General features: G+C 40.9%; 1 protein-coding gene across 2 annotated transcripts in view; it reads left to right on the top strand.

Annotated features, from left to right (window-relative positions):
* The window catches only part of LOC140199132 (actin remodeling regulator NHS-like), a 467,573-nt gene that overhangs the window by 427,696 nt on the left and 17,483 nt on the right, over window positions 1–22,394 (top strand). For both annotated transcript variants that reach the window (XM_072260706.1, XM_072260707.1), the window contains exons 5-6: window positions 7,268–7,463; window positions 21,943–22,071. In XM_072260706.1, coding sequence (XP_072116807.1) covers window positions 7,268–7,463; window positions 21,943–22,071 — 325 coding nt within the window. The remainder of the gene's footprint in view (window positions 1–7,267; window positions 7,464–21,942; window positions 22,072–22,394) is intronic.

Raw genomic sequence — 22,394 nt, forward strand, 5'->3', positions numbered from 1 at the left:
AAACAGACCCTCTTTGTCTCACTGGAGAATGAAACATCTATGAAAGAAGATAAACTTGTTTGAAAATCCAGTCTGTGGCTAATTACTCCCCATGGCGTCCTTAATATGCATCATCAAAGAGCTGTACCAAAGAAGAAAATAGAAGCCTTCACAAAAATACTGGTCACTATAGTGATGACACTGCATTAAGTATGCATGAATCCTGGGCAGCTCTTGTGCTAGTCACAAGGGCATACTCCTGACTGAAGAGGAAATCTGGGTAAAAAGTGCTTGCAGTCCTTTATAGAATTATTCTCTGTGCTGTGAGCAAGGGATTTTCATCATTCTCTTCATATTGAAGATAAATGCTGAAATGGCTGTACAGAAATGGAAATAGAAGATGTGGGGTTTGCTGAAGAGAAGGACAGAGTAAACAGTTGGTGAGTCAGGGTGTGTCAGAGCCAAGATGGAACGTATGAACAAACTGTTAAATTGTCTACTTTGAAAGACTAATGACATTCAAAGCTATGCGTTAGCTTGGACTGTGAAACAAGTTTGTCCATATTTTTAAAGTCATTTCAAACTCTAGTGTCTTATAAATTTAAAGAATCTTTAATGTACAGCATAATATTAGTAAATGTTTACCTATATGATGCTTTTCTTAAATATATGATGGATTTGCTTTGCCTGTAGTTTCATGAGAATATTTGACACATATTTGCAACAAATTGTGAGTCAGTAATTCTCAAGATTCTGTTTAATGTTATTTCAAGTGTATGTAGGTTGATGTTTATGCTAGTTTCATTCCAGAAATTGATGGACTGTTAACACCTTGACATTTTAGTGAGAATTGGGATACAAAACTATTCATAATGTAATTAGCTTCCATTTAAGTCACTTAGAAACTTTGTGAAGCTACTTACGAAAATGACAGATACATATTTATCTGCCGGTTGTTAAGGACACATTACACTAAAACGTGGGGTTTTGTATGCCTCTATAGCTGATAATCCTACAAAAAGTGACATTCCATCTCATGTAAGTTACTGAAAAACTACTTAAGAGTAAAAATAACACACATTTCATGTGTAAATGTGTTTGTTCCCAAAGTGGGGTAAATATATGTACTCTGAATGATTCAGCTAACAATACCTATACTAATAAGATTTATTTTTTCAAAGCATTCTTAATATTGAGCATTTATTTAATTGATATTTTTTAATCCATTTTGATCATTTTTGTTATTGAAGCATCCAGCTGCAGAGATGATGACTGAAGAGGTGGTGTAAAGCTGTAGCAAAGGCATTGCCCAGCCAGCTGTTCGGTACTGCATTTCCTAGGCTGCGGGCATGTGGTCAGTGAACCTGAACTGTTTTTCAAGTTCACAGAATGTCCATATCAGGTTGAGGGGGAGATAGTCACATGATCAGGAGACAGTTGGGAGAATCATCTTGCAGCATGCAGTCAGCTCGACTGCATTCTGTCTGAACATGCAGTAGCTCAAAGTCTCTGACCCTGGTGCCACCAAGGTTCCCAGGCACAGATGTGATTTCAAGGTTTAGCAGCAGCTGAATGTTGGCCAGCTGGTTAGTCTTCTGGTGAATATCCACTGACTCAACCTCTGTTTAAAATTTTATTCTTCATTATGCAATTTTCCCCACAGAACCATGGATGTGACCTGCACACTACAGTTTGGGAATTTTTTCCCCTTAAACACACCAAATTGAAATATAAGAAAATCTCGTCTTCACGGGCATCCCCTTGGAGTTGAGGATAATTTACCTTCACCATGCTTCTGTGGGTGCTGTGGTGACTACTGAATCTAATGTGAGATATCCAGCCTCTGCTACAGTTGGGATATCAGAGGGCAGTGGGCAATATGGCCAGCAATGTGCTCCTTCACTGGTGCTCAGTATGTTTAAAGTTTAGAAAGTTTGAAGTAAATTTATTACCAATGTCATCATATAGAACCCTGAGATTCATTTTTCTGCAGGGATATTCAGTAAATCTATAGAGTAGTAACAATAACAGGATCAATGAAACATCATCAGAATGCGGAAGACAACTGTGTAAATGCAAATATAAATAAATAGCAATAAATAATGAGAACATGAGATAAAGACCCCTAAAAGTGAGATAATTGGTTGTGGGAACATCTCAAAGGATGGGCAAGCTTGTGTAGTTATCCCCTTTTGTTCAAGAGCTTGATGGTTGAGGGTAGTAACTGTTCTTGAACCTGGTGGTGCCAGTCCTGAGGCTCTTGCACCTTCTAGCTGATGCTAGCAGAGAGAGAAAAAGGCATGGCCTGGACAGTGGTGATCTCTGATGATGGATGCTGCTTTCCTATGACAGTATTTCAGGTAGATGATTGAGAAGGTTTTACCCATGATGTACCGGGCCAAATCCACTACCTTCTGTAGAAATTTCTTTTCAAAGGCATTGGTGTTTCCATTCCAGGCCGTTATGCAGCCACCCTGAGTGAAATCTGAATAAAGATAGTATTAGCTTTATTTGTCGTATGTGCATCAAAGCTTCGGAACGTACAGTGAAGTGCGCCGTTTGAATCAACAACCAACACAGTCTCAGGATGTGCTGGGGGCAGCACACCCACAACTTACTAACACATATGTCTTTGTAATGTCGGAGGAAACTGGATCACCTAGAGGAGACCCATGTGGTCACAGGGAGAACACACAAACCCCTTACAGAAAGTGGTGAGAATTGAACCCCAATCAGTGGCACTGTAAAGCATTATGCGAATTGCTACTCTGCTGTGCCATCTATCTTGCTGCCTGTTTGCTGCTGTGTCGTCCTAATGAGGTGAGGGATGTGGCCTTCCCATTGGAGCTTGTTAACAGTAATTTGACCTTGATGTGGGGATGTTGACCTGTGAGAGGGCTCTGATTATTCTGCCAGTTGATTAAAAGCATTTTTGAAGATAAAGTATAGAAAATACTCCAGCAGGGCTTTGTGGTGATCACTGTAGACAGTCTGTGCACCTATAGCATACCAGAGGGCAGGAATCATTACTGGCTAGTAGACCAGGAGCTTTGCTCCAGATTTTTTGTCTCAATGTTTGAATATCACTCAGAAGGCCAAAAGCTATGCTTTGCCCTAGAGGCTATGAAAGATTTCATCTTCGATATCTCCCCATGTTAAAAATAGACTTCTGATATATGTAAATAACCACAATTTCTGGGATTTTGACATGGACCTTCATTGTTGAGGCTGATATTGTGCAACTGGGTCAGGTTGATAGAAGACCATTTTCTTGCAGATGCTTAGGTATGTTCTCTTGTTCACCTCAAAGAACAAATCAGCCATGACTTTGAACTCAGTTCTGAATGTATGCCAACATGAACATCATCTGTGTATGGTAACTTGATCACAGGGGTTGGAATGAGCAGATGACCTGGACTGCCACTTTCCCATTCATCCTGTAGACCAAAAAAAACACATCTAATTTGATTAGAACAGCCAAAAGATTCTAGGAATTAATTAACTACAGACTACGATGTGTTCTTGGATCCATCACACGTCAATGGGAAAAACAAACCTCTCCAGTCATCCAATGACCATCATCCAGCAGAAAACTTGAGACCTAAAGAATAGGTGGTGGATGGAAAGCACACAAGAGCTTTAACATCTGTCTAGTGACTATGACCTGTGGATTGCACACTCTCAACCCAGAACCGAAATGTATACTACACAGAGAGCTTATTGAGGACAGAGGGCAGTCAGTTTGAAGGACCCTTCAGCCAAGTCTTTAGCCCAATTTATACTTCTGCATCAAATGTACTCTGTAGGTACCGCGTACCCTACGCTGTCGGGTGACATGCAACTCCCCAAAAATGTAACTCACGTGTCGCAGCGACGCAGACCACAACAACTGTGATGGTCTGCTTGGTAGAATCGCATTTCCTCCTACACATTACCGGTTGCTTTTCTCTGCCATGTCTGTACACTGATGCGAAATAAATGGTTGGAGAAGATGAACCAAATCGTCACATCTACCTGCCGACATCCGAAAATATTTGAAATGCATTTCCTCATCCATGTCTCTCATGAAGAAACTCAACACAGTGGCATAGAAACCCCACCACCAACTAGCATTTTGGCGGTGAATTGCAGAGCGACACAGACACAACTACGCATGCTCGCTACGGTGTAGGGATACGCAAAAGTATAAATCAGGCCTACGATGTAGCCCATATGCACAAGTATAAATCAGCCTTTTGTCTTTACAGCAGGTCTCTCATCCTCCAGCCTATGTAATCTAACCAGGATGTGATTTCACAAGGCTGACAGGAGATTAAAAAGGTTATATGTCAATAATATTTGGAAGGCACGGTATCCCTTCTGAGGTTCTATAACTTGGCCAGAGAGCTAAAGATACAATTTCTGTGTGGTCCCCCACATCTAGAGACATAAACATGTTAGGGGACCTCAGATATGTGGTAATTGCAACAGTCTTCAAAACAGCAGACAAAATTGTTTCCTTGAGGGGTCTGCCCTTTGTCCTGCCACAGTCATTGCCAGAGTCCTCCTCAACTAGTTCCACCCAGAACAAGAAGAATAACTCCCCAAATCACAGCACAGATTTCATCCATTTAGAGTCAGGGTGCATACGATCTTCATCTGGCAGCAGCTCCTAGAAAAAAATGCACCAAGTATCATCAACCACCGTACATAACATTTTTCTTGATCTTTCAAATGCCTTTGACTTAGCAAGACTGTGGAGAATCCTGCGTTCTACATCTGCTAAATAATGATTCTGACCAATGGGCTCATCATAAGCCAAAAAAAAGCAAGTGCAGACTGGGTTTGTAGAAGGCTGCCTCCAACCTTTGTTTTGTTGTAAAGTAAAAGCACAAAAATTAAGATGGAGGTATATGTCTATAATAATTAAGATCAGTGGAATTAAATTTTATAGTTAATTTTCAGTAGAGCAGATAACTGGCAGTAAGCAGTACCTAATGCCTTGCTTGTAAAGTTGAAATGGCTTTACCACATTGAGTTTGCCTTGTATCTTTAGACACTGCATGACATTTGAATGAGGGGAAAACTAGTGAGATGAAGCTGTCAGTGGAATAGTGTACCACTGGCAGTAATCTTTTGATTTCCCTGTTTAAATGCACATCGTGCTCATCGAAATACCTATGAAATTTACACATCTCTTTGCCTTCACAGTGAATTCTAGACCAATCTGGCAGATTCCATTTAATTTGAAGATACACTCAGTGGCCACTTTATTAGGGGCAGGAATGGACCTGGGTGAGGTCTTCTGCTGCTGTAGCCCATCCACTTCAAGGTTCAACATGTTGTGCGTTCAGAGATGCTTTTCAGCACGCCACTGTTATAATAGGTGATTATTTGAGGTGCCGTCGCCCTCCTGTCAGTTTGAAGCAGTCCGGCCATTCTCCTCTGACCTTACACATTAACAAAGTGTTTTCGCCCACAGAACTGCTGCTCACTGGATTTTTTTTTTTTTGTTTGGTGTTTTTTTTGCACCATTCTCTGTAAACTCTGGAAATGCTGTGGGTAAAAAATCTCAGGAAATCAGCAGTTTCTGAGATCATCAAACCACCCTGTCTGGCAGCAAAAATGATTCCACGGTGAAAGTCAGTTAGATCGCATTTTTCCCCAATCCCGATGTTTGGTCTGAACAGCAACTGAATCTCTTGACTATGTTGGTATGTTTTTATGCATTGAGTTCCTTCCATATGTTTGGCTGATTTAATAATTGTATTAACAAACAGGTGTACAGGTGTACATAATAAAGTTCCACTAAGTGTATATGGACATGGTAAGTTGGATGGGCACTAATATTTATTTATTTCAGTGACTGATGAGTTTAGCTGTGGGAAGACAAAAATTAGAAGAGAATCAGCTCCACCTTACATATTATGTCAAAACATTAATTTTAATAAAGATAAAGGACATGAGTTGACTATTGTATATAGGTAGGAAAAAAGAAAAATGCATTAATGGAACATTTCTCCCAGCCTTAGTATGTGCCGTAGACTTTTATTACCAATGACATTTCTTTAAAGCTTTGCTTGCCCCTGTGGTAAGATGAAAGTGAAACTTTTAAAAAAACCTCCAGAAATACTTTAAGTAAAGAAAGATTTATTCCGTTATGTCACCAGTGTAGACCGTTTTGAATACATCTACATTTTGTTTTCAAATTGATTTTAAAAGTTCTCTTTATAGCACATAGGTTTCATTTCTGCTGAGTTATAAACATCATCTTAAGAAATCAGTTTATGAAAAGTCTAAAGTATGTTCAATACTTTACAATCAAATATATAATGAAAACTTCTCAGCACAGACTTTATGTTTTAATGTAAGAATAACACTTATCACAAAGTTTAATATTGGTTCTGCTTTGATATGATAATTTTAATTATTGGTTAACTTAGTACAGAATTATTGAGTGTGTGTGTGTGTGTGTGTGTGTGTTAGGTTTAAGTTTTAATGCTTTGCAAAAACTTGAAGGAACACTCTTTTATGAAAAAATAGTAAACATTTTCTACTATTCTCATGCTCTCTTACAACATTGAAGGAGGCCTTTTGGCTAATCAAGTTTAGGGCAGCCATCAGAGCAATCCTCTCAACCTTACTCTCCCATTTCATTTCCCTGTCACCCATTCTCTCTTACAAACTCACCAACTCTTTACAAGGATGTTACCAGGACTGGAGGACCTGAGCTATAGGGAGAGGTTGGTGAGGCTAGGTCTTTATTCTTTGGAATGTAGGAGAATGAGGGGTTGACCTTATAGAGGTGTTTATAATTATGAGGGGCATAGATAGGGTGGATAGTAACAATCCTTTGCCCAGGTTTTGGGAACCCAAAACCAGGGGGAAGATTTAAGATGGACCTGAGAGGTAACCGTTTCATACAGAGGGTAGTGAATATGTGGAATGAGCTGCCGGGGATAGTGATTGAGGTAAGCACTGGCATAGTTACAGGCACATGGTGGTGAGGTGGCTGGAGGGATATGGGACAAACACAGGAAATTGGGACTGGATAGGTGGAAAATACTGTCTACATGGATTCACTGGGCCAATGGGCCTGCATCCATGACGTATTTTTCTACGACCCTAACTCTTTGATGCTTCTGACTCTCAGCTACACAGTAATTTACAGTATTCAATTAATCTACCAACCAAGATTTGCCAAAGTTAACTTCATGAAGAGGATGCTACTTAAATTAGTTGTTTCATGTATTATTCTTGCTGTTTTACAAGTATGCAATCCTTATCAAATTCTTATATTCTTTTACAGTCTATTCCACCAACAGATGGTGACAGTGACATGATCGCTTTAGGTCAGAGACCGAAAAATCCTATACCGAACATCCCTACAACACTAGACAGGCAAACAAATTGGAGCAAAGATCTACCTCTTCCTACTCCAGAGCAGAAGATGCGTCAGCAGGCCCAGGCTATATCTTCCTCTGTTATTCCCATCAATGTGACTGGTACAGTTCTAAGTCTTCATGTTTCTTAAGAAGAACTACACTGGATTATAAGTTTAGCAAATGCAAAATGATTTACGTAGTGTGGAAGAAGTGTGTCAGAGAAATGTAACTCTCCATTATGTTAGTGAGTTATTGTTGATTGTTACTGGTAACAGTGATTCTGGATGGTTAGAGAAGGTCCAGGTAGAACCTTGTCATTGCCCCAATCAGTATCCAAATTCACACATACTTAGACCAGACATGGTTGTCATTGAACTCTCCTGAACATCAAATAAAACTAAAAACTCTGATTTTTTATTCTCAAGAAAAAACAAAATCAGCTTTTAATAGGATTACATTGTTAGTTTATTCAATGAAAACAGACTCTTATAAGACAACATTTGTCTGCTAACTTAAAGCCAAATTTCCAATCTGAAAAACATTTTGTGCTGTTTCCATCTGGCGTTTAAACTATTCATTGTTTTCCTTCCAAAACTCAAAATGATCTCCTGAAATTCCTTCATATATCATCTCAGCGGTGGCATTAGTATGTTTAGAATGAATAGGTCAAATCGCTTTGAAAATAGTGATTGAATAGCTTCAAAAGAGGTTTGGGAAAGTTGCTGCCTAACATGAAGTTAGAAATTACCCCTATTTGTATTTACTGACAATAGTCTGCGATCCTTGGGGCTGCGCGACGAATTGACACTCTTTTGTGGACTTTCAAAATTGGCATTCTCAGCAGAATTCTCTGGCTGTCATAAATGAAGTATATCAGCACACAATACCATGTGGCAGAATTGAAACATTTGCTTCACACCAGTTATACAATATCTCTTCCTGATTTTATAAGAAGAAATCCATTCCACATTTATAATTAATGAACAATCTAATTAGATCATTGTCAATGTGATTACTTTATCTAGCACCTACTGTGTGTTTGGAATGATATTCCAAGTTCAGGTGCCATGGAGATGCCTTTAACAGCCATATAATGCTCTGTTTAACTAGCAGGATTTCAGCTGCCATTTGCAGTATGCAATGGATGACAGTGAAATTTTCCATGCTCCAGTGATCCCCTAATTTCCAGAACAGCACTGACCACTCAGAAGAGTAGTTTGTTGAATAAACTATCATTTTTACTCATTGGTGACCAAAAGCAGAGGTGTAGAAGTGCAATGAAAACATTATTTTGCTGTACCATATTATCAGGCCTTCCAGATGACTTCCTCCTGTGTGATTGGGTTCCTTCCTTTCACAAGGTCCTGTAAACTGTCCTTCTTTGTGGAGCAGTGAATAGTCTTAGTTCTTCACAAGATTAATAGTTCCCAGCCTGAAATATGTTCCTACCCCTTTGATGCACTTTGGAAACAGAGCATGTCTTTCCTTCTTAGGTTGTCTCTATAAGTGTTAAATTATTCTTAACCAAACCTTGAAAAGTTCTGTCCTCTAATGTTACTCTCATTTTTTGAGCATTGACTCCAAGTTGCAGTCCACACTCATCTCTCCCAGTTTCTCATTTGGCTGACAACTCCACATGATGTGGACCAAGGCACTGAGTGCTTGTAGACTATTTCATCATTGTACCCAGTTCTCATTTTCATTTATACTCTCATTGTTTTGTGGATAGATGTGTTGGATTGTGACTGAGAGTTTTTCTCTTCTTACCAGTCATGTGTTTTTATGTTAGAGTTAATGACAAAGAATTGGGAGCAAGCAGAAGCACTGTGCAATAGTCATTAATTATGTTAAGATTGCTGGTGTAGAGTCCTTCCAAATCAAAGTTAAGTTATGCATATAGCTTAATGATTTTATCGCTTTCTAATACATGGTTTCTGCAAATGGTCTTTGTGCCCCTCTCCTACTGAGGAATTTACCGTGGTTTGAACAACATAGCCCGTCCCAGATGCATTCACCAGCTGGGCTATTTTGGGTTTCTTTACTTGGGCAGCCATAAATTAGGGATCACAAGTACTTTACAAATCTGGAAAGTTTAGAGACCATCCGTACATGTGTCCCTAAATGGATGTGAAATCCATCTTAGAAACTATATAATTGTATGAATGAACTAAGCTGCTTTGAAAATTAGTCATTGCTGAAATTTTAGTGATGGTCTATTAATTTTGTCCTCCTCTAATTCTCAACAGTTCAAATTAGACAATACGGTGTATGTCCATGCTAAAACAAATAATCAATTTCTCAGAACGTTCTACTCAACTTTCTAAGTTAGTTGTTGCCTATAACCTGAGATATAAAGTAATTTCATTACTATTGTCCTCTATTTTCATTCATTATTCATTTTTTCAAATCTGAGTGCTGAAATGGCCAGCATATGTTATACGTTCCTATTGTCCACGTAAAGGTGGTCACCCACTACAATGAACTGCTGCAGTTCTTCTGGTGGTGGCATTCCCACAGCGCTGTGATGTGGGAGTCCTAGAATTTAGGCCCAGTGGATGCCAGTTAATTGGGACACTTTGGGACCAGTATATTTTAGCCAAATTAAGCAGCTGCTACACTATCTAAAGTTTCATAGAAATAGTCAAAAAGGTATAAAAAAGACAAACTATCATTTAACTGAGTAACAAATTATGTATTTAAGTGATACACAGAACAAATTAGAACACTACCAATACTACTACTGTACTATAAAACTGTATTAGTTCATAATAGTTATCAACAGAGGAATTCATCCGGTGTACCTGCCATGTTCTTTTGATTGACTGTAAATGAACAAAACCAGCACAGACACCTAGGGTAATTTTTCAGCTCATATCAGAACTTTTCATGGCATCTTGGCAAGGATGTGAAATTTTTTGAAGTCACAATAAAAAGCAAAATTACCTAAAATCACTGCTTTTTGAATAGGCATCCATTGGCCCAGATGGGTAACATAACAAAAGCACACGCAACTGATGCTATTTAAAAACTATTCACTCTAAGCATGGTGTGGTGCCTAATGGCCCACACCGACTCAAACACGTGACTGGCTCTAGTTAGAAACTGGGTTCAGCAACAGCCTTCCAACTAAGTGGAAGAGTATCCCAAATAAACAAAGGAAATCCCAGCTCTTTTCTTGATTAATTTTTGTTCTTTAAGAGTTGTCCAAAATAAGTGACTAACAATTAACCAATAGGCCAATTAACCGGAATCCCCTGTATTTCCAAGTCAAGTTATGGTCAGCTTGATGGTAAATTGCAGGTGCTAGTGTTCCCATGCATCTTTTTCCTTTGTGCTTACTAGTGGTAAAGGATACAAGTTTATTGGGAACTGTTGGCATAGCCTAGGTGAGTAAGCACAGTGTATTTTGTAGATAGCTCACACTGCAACCACAGTGCGATGACAGCGAATAGAATGCAACACTGTTCCACTGCAAATTCTCTTTGAGGGACACCTACCCTGAAGAAATTTAAATCTTCTCTTCGACAGCAGTTCAGTGAGACCCTTGTCACTGTTCTCCCTCTATAATCTTTGCTACCCTCAGAATCGTCATCATGTTCTCACCCAGACTCGTTACCACAGCCACATATCCTTCCTGAGAACTTGTCTTCGTCGCCATCTTGTTCAGATCCCTTCTTCTCCGGCCCCTTTACCTTTTCCACCCCCCTGGCTTCACCTATCATCTCTTTCTCCTCCCCCCACCTTTTTTATTCTGGCGTTTTCCTCCTTCCTTTCCAGACCTGAAAAAGGATCTGGGTCCGAAACGTCAACTGCTTATTCACTTCTGAGTTCCTCCAGCATCTTGAGTGTTGCTCTGGGTTTCCAGCATCTGCAAAATCTTTTGTGTTGGTGAATAGAATGAATGTTTAAAGTAGAATTAGGGTTCAGGATTGGGATCAATTTCAGGAATACTTTCAAGATACCAACAGCAACGTCCTGCAGACAGCTCATAAATCTACTTCTTCTTTCAAATATGAATCTATTACCAAGCTGTGTGCAATTGGAGCTTGTGATTTACATTTTGATTGTGTGTTTTGGAGGTAATTGTGCGATCGGGCGCTTTGCTGTCTCTGAGGGAGTTTGGTGAACTTTGGAGCGGAGTGTGCAGCCTGGAGACGGGACTCGAGCCCATGATCGATTCCATTGCTTCTCTCTGATTGAGGCATTGAGCAAGGCTGAAGTATAAGGACAAGAGTGGAGCATGGGCAGGTGTTCGGTTCTGTCTGCCTGTGCTTGAACGGTCTTCCTCTCCCTCTTGCTAGCTGCTGTTGGAGGAAAGTGCAGGGGTCTTGGGATTCACGTTGCCAGGATTGATCGTTAAAGCTGTGGACTTGATTTGGCAGACTTTGAGGTTCATGTTGCATGTGTCCCTGGATTCTGTTTACTCTTTTTCCTTGCTGGTTTTGAGCAGTTTGCTCAGGGCGATCAATGCGGATTAGGGCACTTCAGTGAAGGAAGGCCCTGCGGACTGCATTGGCTAGGGGTGCAGTGCTGAGATGAACTCCTGGTTTCACGCTTGATACTCCTTGCGTTCACTCACTTCTTGCGCAATTTGTTCTTTTTATTCGCACGTTGGGTATTTGATGTTTTCCTGAAGGGGTTCCATGCTGTTTCTTTGTTTTCTGTCTGCCTGGGAGAGGATGAATCCCAGAATTGTATTTTGTATACATAGTTTGATAATAAATATACTTTGAATCCAGACAAGTTGAGAGTAATTCTGCACAGTCCTAACTGATTTGTTCCTTTTACATTGTACAGCAATAAACTGGTCAGGTGAATCACTCACAACAGAACTCCCAGTGTCTGACTTTGTTTTTGTAGCCACTATATTTATATGGCTAGTCCCTTTGAGCATCTAGTCAATAGCGACCTCTAAGATGTTGATGGTGGGCGATGTCGTGAATAAGTGCATAGATTCTCTCTTGTTGAAGATGGCCATTGTTTTTGCAGTTTTCTTCTTTCCTTATAACATTAAAAACAACACAATCTTGACCTATCAGGTCTGTGCCAGTTCACAGACCAGTTCCATTCCTCCACTGTTCCCCCCCCCCCATAACCTACTCTCCCCACCTTTTGTTATGCCATTTATTAGCCCGTGCCTGAACGTCATCCAGGTCTTACTTCATACAGGCATGTACGACTTCATGTTTCAAGGAGCTGCGAATGGAATTAAACACAGTGCAATCATTAGCAAGCATCCCCATTTCTGACCTTCTTATGCTAGGAAGGTCACAATGAAGTAGCTGAACATGTTTGGGCCTAGAACACTGCCTTGATAATCAACAAGAACCTCCTGGGGAATGACCTCCAACATCTATAACCGGCTTCCAGTATACAAGAATAAAAACAAAAAAAAAAGTACTGGAACACTCAGCAGGTCAGGAAATGTCTGTAAAAGAGGCCCTTCATTAGATGTTCATTGTACAAGGTAGATATCCAACCACAGAAGATCTTCTTCTTGACTAGACTTCAGTTTAACCAAGAATCAATGCCAGTGGTGCCCCATTGTTAGTGGCAGTACCTCTCACCTCAACTCTGGGATTAAGGTCTTTGGTCCATGTTTAGGTCAAGGATGTTTTGTGTTCTGGAGCTAAGTAGCCTTTGCAGCTCTAGGATTTGATCCTGATTTCTCGCTGCCTGTGAGGGATTTGCATATTCTCCCCATGACTACATGGTTTCTAGCTCCATTCCACTTTACAGCAATCATCTACTGTAAATTGTCCTCTGTGTAGCTAAGTTGCTAAAGCAATCCGGTTGGATGCTGATGAGCCCACGGGGAAGAATAGGTTGCAAGGCTAGATGGGAACAAGATGAAGGGGAGCTAGACAAGTGTCATTGCTCTCATGAGAACCGTTATTGACTGAATGAGTCAAATAGCTTCCTTCTGCGTCATAAGTGTGCTACAAAACCCAAAATGATAGCAGTGAGCAAGTTATTGGTAAGTAAGAGCCATCTTAAAGTGCTGCTGATGACAACTTCACTTATTTTGCTGACGATAGAGGGTAGATCGGTTGAGTAGTAGTCAGTTGTTTTGGATTTGCCCTGCTTTGTCTCAACAAGACATACCCAGATAATTTTCTATATTGTCAGTTAGATGCCAGTTACCTGGAACAGCATGGCTAGAACTGAGGCTAATTTTGAAGCACGGGTCTTCAATGAATCAAATTAGAAGTTATTTGATCCCAAAGTCTTAGTTGAACCTAATGCTCTCTGACAGTTGTTGAGTCTGTCAAATTGTGTGAGAACTTATTACAATGATGTATGGAATCTCAGAGGATCATGCACTTGGAAGTTCTAAATGCCATTGTGGTATGTCTTTGATTTTGACATGCTGGCCTCTGCTATTGTTGAGAATGGAAATGTTCTTGGAAGCTGTTCGTCCCCTTTGCTGCTTAATCGTTTATTATCACTCAAGCCTAGATGCATCAATAATGCTAAACTTTAATCTGATCCATTGCAAATGGGATATCTATCGTGTTTTGTTTTTGCCATTTAGCAGCTTCATCAGGTTGGCATTTTATCATTTGATACACATGGAACAGCTGCAAGCATGCTGCTCTGTGTGCTTCATTGATCTAGGGTTGATTCCTTGTCTTGATATTAATGATGGCTTAAGAAGTATCCACGGTAGTGAGATTATAGTCTATGATGTACTGTACATTTGTGCTGCTTTTGTTGATGGTTCCAGCCTCTTATGGATGCCCTGTTCTGAGCTGTTTTGTGTCTACTGCAATAAGGAAGATTTGTCATGTCACACAACACAATGGAAAGGTCCTTGGTGTGAAGGCAGAATATTGTCCCCACGTAGTGGTCAGTTTGAGCAATGCTATCATGGACAGTTGCATCTGAGGTGGGTAGATTTGTGAGGATGAGGTCAAATATGTTTATCCATCACTCATTGACTGCCACAGACTCAGTCTGACAGCCAGGTCCTCTGGTATGAAGTCCATTCAGTCAGTGGTGCTTGGTAGTGGACTTTGATGTACTTCACCCAGACTATATCCTGTGTCCTTGCTTCTTTCAGTGTATTTTAAGAGCATCGTTGGTTGCAGAAGATAGGAGAACGTTTCTTTGTTCATATTTAACCTGAACTCATGGGATCTGGAGTCAGGGTTGAGGACATCTATGGCTATACAGTACCTTCTGCCTGTGCAGACCCCTCTATTGGGCAGATTATGATGATGGAACACAACGCATGATCAATACAGTATGACTCTGTGAGAATGACTATGTAAGGTTATTATCCAGCCCTAGATGGAGACAGAAGGTCATACAAGCACAGAAATGGGTATTTCAGGTCACTGAGTCCCTGCCGACCCTCAGAGGGCTTTCAGAGTGGTGTCGCTAATAGAGTTGCTGCCAGCCAGCACAGGAGATCTGGATTCAATCCGAAGCCTGGGTTCTGTCTGTGTGGACCTTATATGTTCTCCCAATGGCTGAGTGGGTTTCTTCTGGATGCTCAGGTTGGTGGTTTGAATAACCACTGTGATATGCCTCTAGTATTTAGATAATTGGTTGAGTTGAGGAGAAGGTGGAGAGAATTTTAAAAAAGGGTTAATGTGTGATTAGTGTAAATGGGTGGTTGATGGTCAATGCAGGCTCAGTGGTCTAATGAGTCTGTTTTCATGCAGTATCTCTACGACACTCAGTTGCGTTAAACCTACCCTAGACACATTTTATTCTCCTCATATTCCCAATGTGTTTGGAATGTGGGAGAAAACCAGATCACCTGGAGGAAACCTGGGTAGTTACAAGGAAATTGTTCAAACTCGGCACAGACTGCACTGGAGGTCAGAATTTAAATTGGGTGACTGGGGCCATGAGGCAGAAGATTTATTGCCATTGTGCCACCCCTGAGGAGAACTCTGCAAGGATGACTGAGCTGGGAGCAACTTTTGCTGAATCCATACTCAACGTCTAGGTTGATGCCAAGTGGTTTTATTCTTTATCTGTTTCAATGTGGCAGTTATAACACAACCATAATGATTGGTTTCGAGCAGGGGTTCCAATCTGGGTCCACAGATCCCTTTGTTAATGGTGAGGGTCCATGACATAAAAAAGGTTGGAAACCCCTGGTTGAGAGTCATGTTTCAGCCAGACCAGACTTGTGCAATCCTTTGTCTGTGTCACTGTCATTAACTGTGAGCTCCACCAACCCTTATGCAGCTGGCACAGCCAAGCTCTACCCTGTAATCATTCATTTGGTTGAGACATCACTGATTGTCACAATATAACCAGTCAGATTGCATTGCGACTGCCCCTTGTAGTATGCTCTTGTTGATATAGTGAAGTAGTAGATGGTGTTTACCAAAGTATGCTTCAGGAAGGTTTCATTATTAACAGGCAAAATGGATGGGGAACAGTTATCATATGTAGCAGGCCTCTTCTACACATGCCCAATGATTCCTCCTTTGCATTGAGTTCATCCCTGTCTTAGACTTGTATAATTGAAACTGCATTGGCCAGTGAATTGCTTAGTAACATCCATGTTTCCTCATGGTATTTTCTGACATTATGCACTCTCATTAGATGGTACATCTGAATGTCAACATGTCAGGGAATGTGGAGGACTGCTGCACAGTACAGTACACTCCTCTCATTTCTGCAGTCTCCCAGGACATGAGTAGTCAGAGTGAGGTTTTGAATGTGGTACGCAGGGGTGCCTTCACCCACCCATTCATTCAGCTGATTGCTTGATACCTAGACTGGGACTTTGTGTCCTTCTAACAGTCCCTGCTAAAGCAGTCACATTAAAAATTACCTGCATGTGTCTGTAGCCTGGTACTAGGGCAACCCTTTCACCTGTCTTTTCCAACTCTAACTTTATCCCCTCGGTGTTCATCTGGTCCAGTCCATCACAGATAAAGCCCTCTCCACCATTGAGCACATCTACTTGGAGCATTGTCGCAGGAAAGCAGCATTCATCATCAAGGACCCCAGGGTCATGCTCTTCTCTCGCTGCTGCCATCAGAAAGAAAGTACAGGAGCCTCAGGATTCACACTACCAGGTTCAGGAACAGTTATTACCCCTTAATCATCAGGCTCCTGGACCAAAGGGGATAACTTCACTTGCCCCATCACTGAACTGTTCCCAGAATCTATGGATTCACTTTTGAGGAACATTCATCTCATGTTCCTGATATTCATTGCTTATTTATTTATTTACTTGTTGTTATTATTATTTTTTTCTTTCTTTTTTGTTTGTTGTCTTTTGCACAATGGTTGTCCACCCTGTTAGTGCAGTCTTTCATTGATTCAGTTATGGATTTATTGAGTATGGGCACAAGAAAATTAATCTCAGGATTGTAAATGGTAACATACAGTAAATGTATTTTGGTAATAAATTTACTTTGAACTTTCATGTTGTATATGCCGTCCTGACGTGGTCACCCTTGGCCATGCTGCCATGTAACGACATGCTACTCTAAAAAATGTACCTACCGCCTGTGAAGATGTTCATCCTCTTTCCCTTGCCTAACTTAAGTGCCTCTGTTAGCACTTTTAGTTCTGCCACGTGCTGACCTGTGGCCCAAGAGCTTTCCTCCTGCCTTTAGATTCCTTTTTTAATCCACAACAGCCCATCCTGTTCATGATGCTCTGCCATGGTACTTCCTAGACCCATCTGCAAACGAAATCAATGCATCATTCCTCTCTAAAGTGTTTCTCCTATAAGCATCTTATCACCCTTTGCATTAGCTCCATGAAGCCCTGTGTGGATCCATTCTATCCCATTAAACTGGCTGGGTTAACCAAACTAAACCTTATTATCTGTCCAGGTTTGTCAGCAGGTAACAATACCCTCTCCCATTTTGGACTCTGCCCATAGTTTCCCAGTTGTCAGGAGAATGACTATGTTGTGAGATGTGTGCAAGACTACCTGACCCACCAAAGTAGTAGGTTCTGGTGCTCCAACAGCCCAAATTGCAGAGTTTATTGCAAGAATGCATCAACACAATTCTAACGCTACAGGGTCCCACTTTACAGAATATTATGCTACAGGCTGCAATTTGTCACCATATTCTTGATGTACTGCAGCAGTATAAAACTAACCCCCGCCCCACCTGGATAGTTGCAAAAAATATGGAATGCTTTGTTTATTTCCAGCATGCTGAAAGCCAGCACTGCAGCTCAGGTTTGCTTTAGATGTGATTGACAGTACCTCCAGCCTCCATTCTACCTTCTCTTTGCCCTGCTTCCTCCTCTTACGAAATTCTGTGAGCTTAGCATAATTTTCCACAAAATTGCAACTGTAGTTTAGGAGCCCCAAACCTGATAAATTCTCTTCACTGTATGGACGGGGGAGTTAAAAATTGCTTTTTTACATCCCTTGGGTATTACTTTCATGCTTCTTCTCATTTTCTGTCACAAATACACAACTTCAGACTGTCAGAACTGTACCTTGAAATTTGTCCCCAATTTTCAAATACCTGTAAATATGTATAGGAGTAATTGTGATGTCGATCTGCATCAGAATGGGCTGGCTTAATTGAGCAAGAATGGATTTTCACCCTAGCCCCATGACCATTGTGGTTTTACTTCCAATGAGTGAGTCAAGATGAATATTGAATCCCCACTGTCTACCAACATAGTGTACTGCCAGCCCATTGACATACATTCTGGGGTCCCTCCCTTCCTACTGAGGGCCAATACTAGTCATTTCATCAGGTGTGCTTTTAACTCTTCTGTGGAGATCTAAAAGACAGTTCCCGCTACACTGCCACTCAAAGTAGAGAGGTGATCCTTAACCGCAGAGTGCATCTTCCTTTTCCCAGCTTCCTTCCACCTTTAGACCAACAAGTGAATCAGAATCAGAATCAGGTTTAATATCACTGGCATATGTTGTGAAATTTGTTGATTTGCAATAGCAGTACATTCTAATACATAATAATAAAAGCTATAAATTACAATAAGTATGTACATGTAATCCTCAGGTTCAGCCGGCGGCATTAGTCTAGGGGAAGACAGTCTAGACTTATCGAAGACAGTCTCCGGTGCTGCCAAACTTGTGAAATCTTATTTGTCTGGATGCTGCACAATGATTTCCCCTGTCACAAATCCGTACCACGAAATAACAAACAGTACACCATATGCAATTAAATGATTGAGCTATATAATTCTTAATTTGACTATAGGGTTAGTAAACAAAACAAAAAGAAAAGGGCCCATTTTAATGGAACAGTCTAATGCTCACATTGGAGTTCACAATTTTCCCGTCCGTTCGTTCTCCATCGATTTCCCCCGGACGTCATCGACTCCCGACCCCATTCCAAACCCACTCCGTCCTGCAGTCTATAACCTCTCCATTCTGGCATCTTCCCTCTCCATCATCTGCCAAACAAAAACCCGCGAATACCCCACTCTCGGGCACATGAGAAAGAAAATCACTCCCCTCATTGGACTTCGCAGATTCCAAAACCCCCGTTATCTCTAGTCATAACCCAAACACTCCTGCTACAGAGAAACCAATACATCAGTAGTGAAACCTTTCCCGGGGCGTTACAAAAAAGTATATACAAAAAAAGAAAATTAAATAAAATACGTAATGCAAAAAGAGAGGAATAATAAATAAATACTGTACATTATTATTTATTATTCCTCTCTTTTTGCACTATGTAATTAATTTAATTTTCTTTTTCTGATTGCAGCGGGGAAGAAGCTGTTTCTAAAACACTGACTGTGTCTCTTCAGGCTCCTGTACCTCTCCTTGGTAGCATTGAGAAGAGGGCTTGTCCTAGGTGATGGGAGTCCTTAATGATGGACTCCGCCTTTTAGAGGCATCTCCATCCGAAGGTGTCTTAATTGCTGGGGAGGGTAGTACCCATGATGAAGTTAGCTGAGTTTACAATGTTCCAGTGCTTTTTTTGATCCTATGCAGTGGCCTTTCCATGCTAGATGGTGATGCAACCAGTTAGGATGCTCTCCAGGGTACATCTGTAGAAATTTTCAAGTGTCTTTAGTGACATACCAAGTCTCCTCAAACCCCTGATGAAATATAGCTGCTGCCTTGCCTTCTTTGTACTGTAATTGCATCTCAGAGATGTTGCCACCCAAGAACTTGAAACTTCTCACCCTTTCCACTTCTGATCCTTGATGAGGAGTCGTGTGTGTTTCCTCGATTTCCCCTTTCTTAAGACCACAAACAGTTCCATGGTCTTCCTGATGTTGGTGCGAGGTTGTTGCTGCAACACCACTCAAGCCAGCTGATCTATCTCATTCCTGTACGCCTCCTCATCACCATCTCAAATTCTGCCAACAATAGTTCTGTCATCCGTAAATTTATAGATGGTGTTTGAGCGGTGCCTAGCCACATAATTGTCATGGCTACTGTATATCGTCTTCCCACAATTACTGCACTTAACTTGGCTTTTACCTCTGTTCTTACAATCCTGGGCCATCCGCCCCCTACCTCCACACGTAAAACACTTCTCATTGTCTTTCACTTACCACTATGGCTGTACATTCTCCTGTCTTGCCCCTCTCATTGCCTAGTTAAGCATTTCATTAAATGTGTTGCCGGCGGGTAGCCCCATCTTTATTATCCGTGTCTGATGTGGACCCGTGCCATCTGTCAGAAGTTGTAAGCTGTCATTGTCCCAATTAGGCCACTATGCTGATATTTTTGGTCAACATTGGCTCCTTTGGCTCTTGTGTAATTGAAGTAATTTGAGTCTAATTCACCTGTCCTTATCTGCCTCTGTACAGGACCTCAGTTAGTCCTCTGAGGATCTGCTTCTCCCTTTAAGCCAATTGTTATTTTGGATTTGGTCAGACACTGCGGACCGGACGTGGGTATTTTAACCTTTAAAACAGTGTGTATATCATCAAAAGTTGGATGATGAGCCTCCCTTAATTGTTCAAACCTTTTGTCAAAAAAGAACATTATCATCATTACATTTGATAGCAGGTAACTGGTTTTGCAACATCAGCTGTAAAGGGTTCTTGCAGCCGGGCTGTGTAGCACTATTCACTATGGTCTTCTGGACAACCCGGAGGGGTGCTGGTTCTGAGGCACCCGCTGTCTCCTTGCTAAACAGTGGAGATTGTGGATCTTTATTCTGAGTCCCAAACTCATCAGCCGAATCATCCCAATCTACATCATGTTCTGCAGGTACTTTTGGACTTATACTAGCTATCAATAAATAAGGCATCCGTTAGTCTTGTGAGACCATGGATCTGCGCCTGGAAAGGCTTCACTCTCCAGGGCGCAGGCCTGGGCAAGGTTGTATGGAAGGCCGGCAGTTGACCATGCTGCAAGTCTTCCCTCTCCACGACACCGATATTGTCCAAGGGAAGGGCAAGGGTCGATACAGCTGGGCACCAGTGTCGTCGCAGCGCACTGTGTGGTTAAGTGCCTTGCTCAATGACACAACATGCTGCCTCGGCTGGGGCTCGAGCTCACGACTTTCAGATCGCTAGTCGAATGCCTTAACCACTTGGCCACGTGCCCACATTCACCCCAAAAACAGGGGGATTCTAAGCTTCTTTGGCAATTGCTGCTGTGTGGTGATTGCCCAATAATAGTGTTACTATCAATAAGGCCTTTTCGTATTTGCCTTTTCCTTGTCCTTTCCCCAAACAATTTGCTCAGATAATATGCTGTCTGGATTGTAACCCACCTTTACCGTTTTTGTATCAAGTTACGATCACGGTGTGCTACTGTCTGTATGAGGGACCTTTCCCATTCCCACACTACTTCACTGTTTCCTCAGGCTTCCTTTATCCTGCCTTATAGTATCTGCAATTCTAGTTCACCAAGCCCATGTTTTAATTAACTGATTTCCCAAATCATTTTGTAACCCATTGCCACCTGGACCCTATCCTCCAATTACTCAGGCATCCCAATTCCCCGTTCTCTGACATCAAACTCCTCACACTCCAAGATCTCTTTTTACCACAGCTTGCGGTCATAGTCAATTAATTTCATGACCTAACAGGGTAGTATCTCAAACGCACTCACTCAAATAGGAGCCTCATAATCAATTGTGGTCCAGTGAGGTATCTAGCGAAAACATCAGTTGTAGGTGCAAACTGAAAGGCCACATGGTGCTGGTGTTCAAAATAACTAGCACAAGGAGATGAGTTAAAGCTGATCTACCTGAGCATAAATTTGGTACAGCTTTTAAATTAGTAGAACTATACTTTGATAACAGAATGGTGACTACAGGAAGACTCAATTAATTAAGACAAGGTCCTGATTACAGAATAAAATGATTATTTACAGGTCTAGCAGCTAATCTAATTTTCTGTTACAATAATGGGTGCATACGACAGTATATAACATATTTAATGAAATTCCTGAAACTTGTTGCTGCTGTATTTCATGTCTCTACTTTTAGGCTTTGTCTGCGGTTCCTTGTTACATTAGCACAATCTGCATTCATATTTACTTATTATTAGCCCTCACTATTATTCCCTTACAACATGTAATATCACGTGGTCTTCCCTAAAATATATCTTTAAATATGATTTATCCACTTTTGATACCAATGTGTTAAAGGAGTGTAGTAATGGTTGTGGAAGTTTGTACAGATTCCAATTTGTTTTGCATTCACCATTACAGGAGTGGGTTTTGAGAGACAGGTCATTGGCCGATACTCCTTTGCTCATCCTCAATCAGCACTGCAGCGAAGACGGAAGTTAAAAAGGCGAAAAACCATCAGTGGAATTCCCAGGCGTGTACAAGAAATAGGTAAAACTTGTAAAGCTCATCAATACTGTCTGATAAGAAATGTTTCCTGCAATAATTACCTGATTTTTTTTTAATCCACAATTGAACTCTGTAAATCAGAGCAGATGTTCTCACACAATAAAGGAGACTTCCAGTAATAGAGATTTGCAGTAATAGACTTGCAATAATATGACCATGTGACGTTCTAAAGCCCTTAAATTACTTGTTACGTTTTTAACAATGGAAAGTTATGTGCGCAAAATCAAACAAGCATATCCATGCAAATCAGGTAATACTGCAGTGATATAGATGACAAGTAAATATTGAACAAGACCATTCTTGTT

Source organism: Mobula birostris, chromosome 6 (genome assembly GCF_030028105.1).
Source record: "Mobula birostris isolate sMobBir1 chromosome 6, sMobBir1.hap1, whole genome shotgun sequence".
In the NCBI taxonomy this organism is placed as follows: Eukaryota; Metazoa; Chordata; class Chondrichthyes; order Myliobatiformes; family Myliobatidae; genus Mobula; species Mobula birostris.